This window comes from Camponotus vicinus, unplaced genomic scaffold, assembly GCF_025532165.1.
Source record: "Camponotus vicinus isolate PSW18456_S1 unplaced genomic scaffold, iyCamVici1.0 SCAF_13, whole genome shotgun sequence".
Lineage (NCBI taxonomy): Eukaryota > Metazoa > Arthropoda > Insecta > Hymenoptera > Formicidae > Camponotus > Camponotus vicinus.
The window spans coordinates 13302593-13315071 of record NW_028141949.1 but is presented as its reverse complement, the minus strand read 5'-3'; the positions used below and the strand labels follow the sequence as shown (position 1 = coordinate 13315071).

The window sequence follows — 12479 nt, the reverse complement described above, 5'->3', positions numbered from 1 at the left end:
GAAACAGTACATCAATATTTTTCAATATTTTTCAAATCTTGTAGATATTTTTAATTTTGTTCCTTCAATAAAAGTCTTTGTATGTTTAAAGTGCATGTTTGGCATGTTTGGCAGTGTGACATGTTGCTTCTCGTGTAATTATGTGAAATAAAAAAACTCGATCTAATTATATATGTCTGTAAGAAATTTTTGAGGTACTGAATCTAATTTTATTAGAAAAAATTGAAAATAAAAATAGTATGATTTTAAATTTAGATATTTCAATTTCGCTGAAAATTTTTCATTTCTTCAGGCTCAGAAAAATATTAAATTTTCTTAATTTTATTAAAAAAATTATTGTTAAAACTCATTAATTTTTCACACCAGAATAAATTGACTCTTTAAGTACTGTGTTAACGTAAAAAATATTTCATAAGTGGATCGAGAAATGAGAGAGAAGTTTCACTATAAATTTAATTTCTGGAAAAAAAATGTATTGTTCAGTGAATATATATATATATCTACTTTAATTTAAAATTTTACATTTCATTAAAATTCAAAAATTAAGTATCTGCGTTAAAGTAGAAAATATTTCGGACTGATTGTGCAAAATGAAGTCTTATCAAGAAAAATCTATTTTAAAATAGGTTACTCAATAACAGCAACAACAATGGGATTCTTGGCTGTAGTTTATGTATCTCGCATTCGCGAGATATTTACCTGCTTGCCTACTTTATATGCATTTCACCGCAATTGTAAACGTCCGAGTATCCGTCCACTCGCATCACTGTTGTCCTAGAACATAATCGTCCTGGGACACACGCAGAATTTAAGACACTTTTCCAAAATATTAAATTACTATTAAATCTTCACTTTTAAAAATTTACTAAAAAAAGAGGGAACAAATGTACGAAAGAATATACATCTTTTTACACCAATTTCTTTTTCAAATGCGTGTGTAATATTTCTGTTTTTTTTTCATCCATCAAATTTTCTTCTCTCAAAATTTAATCACGTCGAACTCTTTTTCGCAAAACAGCTCGAATTATCATGCCCCAAAGTCTTGAATTTAAGGGGTAACACGACACACTCCACGAGCGAGAAACGTATTTCGCTGTATCAATTCTCTAGCACTATGACACTCTGCTTTACTGCTTCAGCAGTAATAGCAGCAACAATAATGGAATCCTCGGCTGTAGTTTGTGTGCGTCCGCAAGATATTTACCTGCTTGCCTGTCTTATATGCATTTCGCCGCAATTGTAAACGTCCAAGTATCTGTCCACCCGTATCACCGTTGTCCTAGAACATAATCATCCTTGCATACACGCAAGAAGACGAGAGAACGGAAGGAATCGCCGCGAGTCGTAATGGGATGGGAATGTATCTCTCTATTTGAGAAAGAGAGAGAGAGACAGAGAGATCTTTTTGCCTGAAAGATTCTCCTTCAGAAATCCTTTCTTATATATGTCTACATTAAACGTCATAAATGTTTCAACAGCGACTAAATTGACACTTGTCACTTCACACCACTGTTTCGCCTTTGATGTGTAAAAAGATGTTACTAAAAGTCTCGACAAATCGTGAGATAAATTGGGAATTTTTGAAGAGGGAATGTGAGAACACAAAGATTAAAAGGACACCATCCGAAGCCACGAAAGTTGAAGAGAAAGCAAAGCGCACGTGCTGCAAAGGACACGAGAAGAGAATCCGAAGAGAGATACTCGCTTTACGAAGGAAAATTACGTGTCCGATGTTAGCTAGCTAATCTCGAGGGAACGAAAAACGACTCGTAAATACAGTGTTAACAAGACGTATTTACAGAGGAGAGAAAGGAGCCGACGCGTTCCTTCGAATTACTCGTCTGTGCACTGTTCTAGTCACCAATCTGAATATATCTCGTCTGTTAGATACCGCGTATAAAATACACAATGCCTGGGATTTACGGAAATATATCTCGAAAGAGAGAAAGAAAGATAAAAAAGGAGTTTTACACGAAAAGAAAGAAGAAATTTCCAAGAGATTATTCATTTTCATAGAATATATGTATATTTAATTAACTCTCTTAAAAGCAAGATTTATTTTTAAAGAAACAAAATTGTAAAAGTATATTTTAATATAAAATTTAAAAAAAATATCAAAACTTTTTATATCGTTTTAATATGAAAAGTAATTTATTGTGTTTATTATTATGAAGTTATTTATATTTTATGTAATGTCTTTAGAAATTTAACGATTAGAGAGAGAAACTATATAGATCTCCGTCAATCAACTGTCGATTTTAATTATTTCTACTACAAATTTGCAATTCTCGATTCTATAATCGTCACTCATGATGAAACACCTGCTTACCTCGAATAGACCTTAATTTAATAGAATCTCAAGTTTTATTTAATATTATTAGATAAATTCAATAAAACCGAGAAATATCTTTTTATCTACGAATTGATATTTTATAATATTCCATATTTACACGTTTATCGATTTACAATTATATAGTAACGATATATACGATATAGTTCGTTGTCTATAAAGAACGCTGTTTAACGTGTCTAACAATTGTGTGCGCTCGAGGGACCAAATTGCATTCTTTAATTAAATGCAACTGTGCCCAGATACACGCGCGTGTTGCTTCGGATATTTCCTGCAGGTGCAAAAGCGCTTTAGGGTAACTCCGGGAAGACCGCAGGAACTCATTTCGCGGCGGCAACTTTATGGAGATCGATGCTTCGGAAATAAAAGCTCCGGTATAACAGAGGCCCACTCTCTCCCCAGAGTCTGGCAGACTCGCTGCCAGAACGCGATGGAGTGCCATGGGATTTGCCTATTTCACTCTACCCGTCTCTCTCTTTCTCCCTGTCCTCCCTGTTCGTTCAGTGTCCCTCGTGGAAGTTTTTACTGCCGTCTTGCTTCGTTTCGGGAACCATTTTCAATTCCTATGGCGCACAATCAAAGTTGCCGATGAATATAAATGCCAGGGTTAAAAGCAGTCAACTTTAAAGTCACGCTTCAGTTCGACTCCTCGTGGGAGTCAACGACCTATGCCTTGTTTCTAACTAAGGTGACGATTTCTAAGTGGATGATTTCTAGATCCAGATAGACCTGAAATACTTTTTATTAAGTTCCTATAAAAAATTCATGGTAAAAAAGCAGCTTTATTTTCCAATAAACGATATAAAGTGCACAGTCAAGTAGTAGAACAAAAACTGCATATTCATTATTTATTTTTTCTTTTCCATCGTCTCCATCATTTTGCGGGACGAATTGTATATCTGATAAACTAGTGACACATATAAATGACAGAGCGGGACGTAGTCAATTTGACGCTACTCTCCGGTAATAGACTTCTCTTTTCGATTCTAAAGAAGCTATCCATCTTTCCGCACACTTGACGCCACCGCCGTTTGACCCGCACTTGTTCAATATGTCATCGATCGAGAATCTTGAGTAAATACAATACAATAAAAAATATAACGCACGACTTGCGCAAACTTTATTTTTGCAACATATTTGTGTAAATAGACGAACAAATATACGCATGCAATGCTCTCAAAATAGTATATTTTCAAGCGTCAATATCTTCAATAAAATTAATTGATATTATAGTGTAATAATTATTCGTCGTATTATAAACATAATAATTAAGAACAACAATCGATGCAAATATTGCGATTTTTAATTAGAAATCTCTCCAAACTTCTTTTTCATCTTTTCAAAGATTTATTCTTTTTGTGCATGAATTAAATATATAAAATTTATAATATTTCATATAGTACAGATTATTATTATTATCACAGAAATGTTATTAATATTATTACATTATTATTAAATGTTCTCCTTTTTACACAATATATATGAATTATAAAATCATAAAATTTAAATATGACGATGGAAATGAACGACATTATATTTTACATTTTATTTCGCTGCAATTTAACGTTTATGATTTAGACTTGATTTCGACGTCACGCTGATTGTATTTGCATCAAATCAGCGACGTATATATATATATATAGAACAAGCCATCGAATAAAACCGCATTTTATTGACAGTTTATAGCTCCGAGAAGTAGTTTACCTAATGAATTATTTTCTTCGTTCTATTTTACAGCAACAAGATCGTCATCTCCAATAGTTGTCGACGCTACATACGGGATAAATATGCATATAACGGGTCGTGGAATATGTATAGTCGGAAGTACATCTTACTCGAAATAGACTCGGTAAGTCTAATATGCATCTTGAATACGAATACATGAAGCTTCGAATTACCACGACATTATTACCGTTCCATCATGACAAAATCCTCCCTGAATCATTCGTTGCGGACATCAATAGAAAACGAGAGAGAGAGAGAGAGAGAGAGAGAGAGAGAAAGAGAAAGAGAGAAAGAGATAGAAAAAAAGTCAGGAACGTAACAGCAACAAATGACGTGTCGGCGAACTTGACTCTACGACAAATCCACTTGTCGCAGAATCCTATTGTCGGCTGCTGCATGTTTTTCCGAATCTTCCTCTTTTTGCGAGAAATCCGATCAGACCTCGTTCTACGTACGTCGAATTCGAGCACTCGCGACACTCTTATTGCTTATTCTATTTGGTTCGATCTTCGTTGATAAAAAAAGCTATATATATTAACAATTGATAAATTGATATAAAAATATATGAATAATTTATTGAGTGAGTATATATTATAAAATCTAAATTATTAAAATTATTAAAATTATATTAGTAAAATTTGAGCAGAATCTTAATCGGATATCTCTGAAAGTTCTGAGGAGAGGTGCCTTGTTTGCAAGTTGCTCAATTGTTATCATCGACATCCCGAATGACAGGTAACCCAAGTGCGATTAACACGAAAAGCAGAGAATTCTGACTAAATTAACGTATCAAAACTCCAGCTGGAAGTGTCTATTAGCCGTTCGCGGAAAATTAGAATCAGAGTTTGTCTTCGCTATGAGACAAGAACTCGGTCCCGAGAGTTTCTCCAATCAAAATCTCTCGCGAGATTAGTTAATTATCCTCCGTTTTAATCGAATCCGAAGAGTACCGAGCAAACGACTCCGAGTTGCTCGACAGCGCGTATTCAAGAATAGATTTCTAAATTCTCTCTTCTTTATCGTCTCCCACACCAGCATCCCCTTCGAGATCCCGTCCTTACCACGTTTCGCCTTTAGCCGGGCTTCTTCTTTTCGTACCTGCAGCTTCGGTCGGCTTCCGGTCTGGAATTTCCGGCTTAACCTAGAGAGCTAATAGCACAGCCAGAACACTATACTTTTATCTTCTTGCTGCTAAACTTACCATTCCTCTGTGTGTTTTCTCTCCCGACTTCATGACAGATAGCCAATTGGGGTTGGCGTTCACGGATGGGATCGCCGTCTATTTGGCCGATCGAACGTTTCTCACTGTCGTCTAAGCTCTCTCTGCGAGCTGTTGGAACGTCTATTTGCGCCGCCGCCTTGGCCGTATTCAATACCTAGACAGGTTGGGATCATTATTCCCTTACCTATCACACATGACAAGTGTTAATTACTACATGTGCTATCGAATTGTAAGGATAATTTTTGAATGCGAATTAATTTATCATAATTTCTTTATCTTCTCGAAGATAAAGAAAGCTTCTTGCATATATATCCTTAGTGTCTATTAAAATATCTTCGCAGAGATGCGCGTACATGTTTCACCTGTCATGTTGGGTTGATAAAATAGATACCCAATGGCTATATTTAAGAATTCTGACCGATTCAATTATTAGTTAGGCATTAATAAATGACGTGACATCGAAGGACATTTAGGATTGTATTGGATAAAGTCGTTTTAGCAAGATCTGTTCGCTGCGGAAAGATAGAGAAGAGAGGGGGAAAGAAATGATCCGAGTCGTCGGTGACAGAAAGAGATGCGCCAGCGTGTATTCGCGAATCGCAGCTCTCTGAGAGACGGATTGAATATTCCAATGCAGCGAGGCGATCAATAAATAGACGCGATTCCTAGAGAGCTATCCTGCAGGGAGGACGGCTCTCCTATCCATTACCGATCCCTATTGAGAGCAAGGACGATGACGATTCCTCGAATGACGACGAGCCAGATGCACGCTCCCCTTAGCGTTGTACGCCCGCCTATTAGTATTCAGGCGAGGACGTGACGCGTTGCTGTAATGACGAGAATGTAAGGCGGTGTAAGAGGAATAGCGCGACGCGTGTTGACAATATTCGGGATGACCGTTGCTGATAGACACGAGCTCGATTATTACAAGTCCGCGATACAAAATTTTTTTTCAATATTTTAGCTCCTTTTAGTATATTTTTGGACGCCGAATTCGATTTTTTTTTAAATCGAGATCGAGAAAATGCCAGATTTTTGGAAATTATTAGAAGCTTCTGAGAGATTCTAAATAAATTGCCAAGTCACATTAATTGTAGGTTCAATTGTTACTTAATTTTGATTAAGTAAGGATGCTGATCATTCAATGCAATTTTTTTTAGTAATTTTAAATTGTTTTTAAGCTTTTTAATCAAGGTAACATGTAAGTAATTTTATAATTTTTGTAAAATAAATATATTCATAATTGGCTGCGAAATAGATTTTATATAGCAATTTTTTTTTGTCTTGGAAAAATTGTATGTAATAGAATAAATCTAAGATCATTTTTAAATTTATAGAGCCCCCAAATTCCTATAAAACTAGCACACATTTAAAAAATTTGTACAATTCAATTTTGCAGATTTATGTTACCATAAATTGAATTACATACAAAATTGTCCAAATTCGATCAAGTTATAAAAGGCTCAATCTATCGATCAGATAATGACATCGAAATTTTAAGAGCAGAGTAGATATTTTTACTGGAGTGGTAAATTTATAAACAGTCAAGAATTTCAGAATTCGCAAAAATCAAAAATTAATCCGAGATCAAATCGCACAAATCTGGCAAAAAATCACGCGTATTCGTACCTTTTAAAGACCGTTGATTGCTGGACGACTTGGATTCTCTCTCTTGAGCGACCGAACTTTTCAGGGTGGACTGGCTCCATGTACTAGCGTACGCAGACGACATTTCAACATTTCTTTCATCCGCGAATGGAAGCGTCTCGGTAAACTTGCCAGCGGTCAATACCTTCCCCGGTTGCTTCAATACGAAGTGATCCAGGAGATTCAGATATTCCGTCTCGAGCTTCGTGGGCACTGATGAATACGCGTTGGCTCTGCCCTCGAAAAGATCCAGGAGATCGTTCCCGACGTCGTCGTTCGCGAGCCTCGTCCGCGAATCCGGCGTGTTTAATTGGATATAATTCAACACCACCTCGCCCGGAGGATAATTCGCGCCGTATCGCTCCCTTAAGCTCTCCTCCAAGGTCGAGTAGCGATAGGAATTGTAGTTGCACGTTATATCCACCACCGGGAGCTCGACCTGCGTCGCGACGTAAGACGACGAGTGCCGCGCCAGCGGTATCGTTTTTCTAACAAACTCATGCTGGCCGACACGTGGCACAGCAGGTGACGAGAGTACGATCCTCGGCGAGGTCCACACCACCATCCTGGACTCGGAATTGGAATTTAACAGGTCTGGTAACTTGGGGTAATGTTGCACCAGGTTACGCTCGCTGCGCCGGACGTCACGAGCACTCTCTGTCAAGTAGCATCGAAGTGTCGCCAGCAACTTCCTAGGATGTAGCTGTAAATTCCAGATCCGAAGCATGATATGGCACATCACGAGGTATCCAAAATAGAGAAAAAAAAAGGAACATGTTCGTGATAAATAAACGTTATAAATTTTTCAGACGACGCTTTCGCGTTTTAACTTCGATATCACGAGGGAGAAATGATTAATGAACGCGACACTCTTTTCAATTACTTTCCTCCTTTAATGCATTGTGTCCTTTTACACGCACGGAGGATTTGTTTTCTCCCCTGCGGTATTTAACCTACATATCTCCCGCGGCGCAATAAATCATTACTACCCTTAGACGAAAACAATTCGTAGGTGCAATTTATGATCAATTAATCTTGATCACGTACGACAAGCATCTGCAGTTGTACGAGCAGCAGTAACATCAGGAGCAAGCCGAAAATTATGGCGGAGATGCTTTCCATAGTTGTAGCGTGGGCCCACATTACTTGTAAGGAATGATGAAAGGAGTCGAGCTTGCATTACCCAACCATCTTGAAGCGCGTAACTGCTTTGTGCGTGGAACCGTCATCATAGTATCAATTTGGTTCGATGCGTTATGGATCATGATTGGAAAATCGTGGCATGTTGAATTTTGCACTTGGCACCGCGAAATGCTTTGACACGTCGTGAAATAAGTAGTGGAAAACTATCGATTGTTCGCAAAATGTGTAAAAATGCACGCTCATAATAAAAAATGCATATTACAATTGATTTATATTACAATTTTTTTTTCATGTTAAAGGGATAAACAAGGGCGCTATCCCATCAGAATTCGCTTTTGGATAAACGAGTGATGATTTTTAGAAATTTTTTTTTGAAGAATATTAGAAATTTATTTGTGGCATTTTATACATATCAGTATATATATATATATATTTTTAATTCTTCACTATTTTTAAATTTTCAACATTTAATTTTTTTTTGTTTGATACTTTGCCCGTAACGTTGAATAATTGAAACGTTAAAATTAAAACGGATAAAATAATGAAAAGCAGTAATACATCAAGTTAAAAAATAATTAATAAAGTAATATTTTTAAAGTAAGTAATATTTTTAAAAAACGAATAAAAGAAAATAATTAATTTAAAATCTGAAAGACAAAATATTTCGTATAAATTTATTTTATATTGTTGTGGCGGTAATATTAATTAATTTATTTTACATGATGTTTGACTTTTCTTTCGATATATAAAATATTATTTAGAGATTGATTCGATCGAAATCTATCATATAAATAATCTAGCAAAACTAATTATGCACTCGGATATTATAAACCGCAGTATTTAATTTTAATTTGTACATATTTACTCATTTATCTTAAAATGCGATATAAATATAATTCATTTCACTTATAAAATTAATTACAAATTATATATACAATGTATTACAAAATATATATAATACAACATAATCCTTCTAGATATATCTTGACATTAGTGGGGAGGATTTAATACTTGGAAGATTTATTCTGAAGGATAAACCAAGTAAACGACTTGCAACAAAAATGTAAAAGCAGTACCACGAGCCACAAATAGAACGTATTTAATATAATGAGCGCAAACTAATAACTAGGTTTTTAAAGTGTTATGATTAATTAGTCGCATATTTTGCTTCTGATATTCGATTAAAATCGACTAAAATTTGATCGCTTATCCGATAAGAGAGCAGAGATCGTCTTCATTTAATCTTTATTTAGTCTTTATTTTGTTTCTTCTCTTCAAATTAAATTCTCATATCTATAAAAAAATTACCTTGTCGATTCGAAGTAAACGAAATTGTATTTTTTAGTGTCATGCGAAATTGTTTAGTGCCATGCAAAATGTCGCGCATAATAAACTGTATAAATTGTTTCGTAAATAAATTGTATGAATTTTCAGTGAGTATAATGTGTGAATCAATAAACTCTGACAATCCGAATGAAGGAGAAAAAGGTATTGGGCGCCAGCAGAGCAATCCTTGGGTGTACATTTATATGTATATTAGTCATTTAAATTACGCGTCAATTCGATTTATTCATTTAGACGATTTAAACAAGACGATTAAATTGAAATATACAGAAGTATACACTTTTATATAAATTCTTATATAAATTTTAAAGTTTCTATATTTAAAAAAATTGTCTTTCAAAATAAAATTATATTTATAAAATTATTATATATATGTTTGTCTTGTCTCGAAATTTAAGTCAAAATCGAGGTAAGATCTTTAATTAGTTATATATATAAACTTTTTTTAAAACTAAAAATCTTGATAATTTTAGTCTTTATTATCTTTAGTCTAATATTATCTTTATATATTGGTTTAAAAAGTAAATGAATGACATAATTCCAAATTATATCATAAAATTATATTATAAAAGTTATATTAAATATATTATTTTAAGCAATTATTAAATAAAAATTGTTAATAAAATCGAGACAACGCAAGACGAGATTTTCATTACAAAGATTCAAACAAGATGTATTTAAGTTTTCGAAAATTTTCAATATTAATATAATATTTTTATATCATTTTATCTTGAGTCTTGTACAACCCTAATTACAAATCAACCATTATCTCTCCACGCTGGTTGCTTCGCATCGAGTAAGTCACGAATTCATGACAAAGGCTGAATGAAGGATTCTATTATCGCATAATAACTCTCAAGATTCGACACACGAGCGAAGAAAAGAGGGGCGTCTCTGTAATAGGATGCAATTTAGACGCGGTCGAAACAGACAACACCACGTCCTACGAAGCGTAAATCATGGACGCGGATACCGGTCCGAGGGGGTTGCGCACGAGAAGGAAAATGGAAGGTAGAGAGAAGTGCATATCTTAATTACAATATTCCCACGGGCGGAACACACAGGACCCCTGGCCCGCGCTTCGCCGTCGCCGCCGCCGACTCTCGCCCCCCTTATACCGCCCCCTCCCCCGTCGCTCCTTAGCCCTTCTCCAGGCAAGCTTGTAGGAATTTAATTAATTTGCCAGTGGCTTGCTCCTTGTCGTCACTCTGAAATATTGTAATCCTTCCCACCCTTTAAAAGCCGAGCCAACCGTCGAGTAAGTCGCCTTTGCTCCGGACTCGCAATCTGCTCACGATTATCGCGCTCGGTTGCCCCCTTCGCCATCTCCCCTTTCCTCTTTTTCTGTCTCTAATCGGTGCACGTATCATGCGAGGAATCGCATATCGATCAAGTGATTGGTACCGCGACTTCATCAGCTACTCCGGAAATGAATAGATGCAAGCGGAGAAATCTCCGGCTAAACCGAAACTCTCGTTGTGAGTGACCTTTCGGCGAATAATTCGGGCAAGTTTGCGCGAGAGGGAAGTTTTCGAGATTTCACAGAAACCGAAACACTTGAGAAACTTTCTCACCGGAAGAGAGAGAGAGAGATTCTTCGGGAATATGTTGCGCGATCAACGAAGCGGAAACGCTCGACGCGGTCGGGTTTTATAAAAAATCTCTCGATTAACGTGATAGATGTGAAATTACGACGCGCCTTTTATAAATGTCACGCTCAGGACTCGCATACAAAAGATTTGATATTCCGATTAAATTCTCTTTGTGGAGAGGGCAATTATATAGTTTTAGATTACATAATAATTTGATAAAGCAAACGAAATTCTACGGGTATTACGTATAGTATGGGAACGGTTCATAATCATTAGATCGTTTGAATGTTCCCTGTTACAACTTTCCGGGGACTATATATGGGCTGGTTAGTATATATTTCCGGATGTTTGGGGTTTCTCTAAAGTTCCAAGTTTCACAAAGTGCCGGATTTACCACAACTCCCTGATTCCTGGCAAGTTTTAGGTTTCGCATCCCTTCAATGGCGATAATCAGATACCGTTAAGAATCATCGCATATTATATACCTTCTACAATATAATATTTCGTCCCTCAATTTTGTTATATATTAAGTTTTGCAACATATCTTTTAATAAAGTTTTTTAATAAAATTTTTTTAAAATAAATTAATTTAACAAAATTAATATATTTTTGATCAATTACTATTATTTATATGAACAGGTTTGGTTTAAATGTATGTATTCAGTTATTTTTCTAAATAATAAAGTTATAAAAAATGTTTTCAATAAAAGTTATTTTGTTTAGAAAGATCTATATATATAATGACTAAAACAAAAAGTTTTAATTATTTTATGTTATAAATGCATTGTTTATAAATTTTATATTTTTAAATGGGAATAATATATCTAATCCGAATAATCTTGAATATATTCTTTGCTACAATTTTATGAGATATTTTTATTTGAGAAATTCGATAATGTGCAATAAAGTGATATTTTCAATAGTCGTTTATAAGATGTTGTCACTTGTATTGCTTTTAAGTAAAATAAATAAAGAAAAAAAATATTTCCCGTAAAAACTGTCTCTCTCATGACAACATTTATATTTAAAAAATAATTTAAAATAACTTCTACTCAACACATTTTTTTATAATTCTATTTATTTTATTTAAAAAAATAATCGTGTATGCATTTAAAAAACAAACACATTGTATGTAAGTACATACATAAATTAACTAAAAAAATAATAATTTTCGAGACATAAAAATTAAAAAGAATTTTGTACTTTAGGTTTACCTTCAACATCCTTCAATAGCACACTAAGAGAATTAATTTTGAACTAAGGGTGACGTCGCAATATATATAAAGACACCCGGACTAATCGATACTGCTTGTTAGTTTTGCCTCTACATCAGTACATATTTACTTGTGTATGACTTCGTGCTTGATATATCCTTCGTATCGCGGTATAGTATTGCTCCACTATATAACTAAATTGCCATGTGCATGTTTAAGCTTCGCCGGATAGCATTGCGCGA

The 12479-nt window shown here is 34.8% G+C and overlaps 1 protein-coding gene across 4 annotated transcripts; it reads right to left on the bottom strand.

Moving 5' to 3' along the window:
* Positions 1-2491: 2491 nt before the first annotated feature.
* Positions 2492-8268, bottom strand: LOC145964155 (uncharacterized). Of its 4 annotated transcripts, none has more exons than XM_083086606.1 (4): positions 7992-8268; positions 6927-7647; positions 5277-5451; positions 2492-3419 (listed from the first exon to the last, which is right to left on the bottom strand). In XM_083086606.1, the coding sequence occupies exons 1-3, from the start codon at positions 8085-8087 to the stop codon at positions 5378-5380; spliced, it is 891 nt and encodes a 296-aa protein (XP_082942732.1). In that variant the 5' UTR covers positions 8088-8268; the 3' UTR covers positions 2492-3419; positions 5277-5377. The 4 variants fall into 4 exon arrangements, with proteins under 4 accessions (XP_082942732.1, XP_082942729.1, XP_082942731.1 ...); XM_083086603.1 differs by lacking the exon at positions 2492-3419 and adding an exon at positions 4625-5224; XM_083086605.1 differs by lacking the exon at positions 2492-3419 and adding an exon at positions 4625-5216.
* Positions 8269-12479: the final 4211 nt, after the last annotated feature.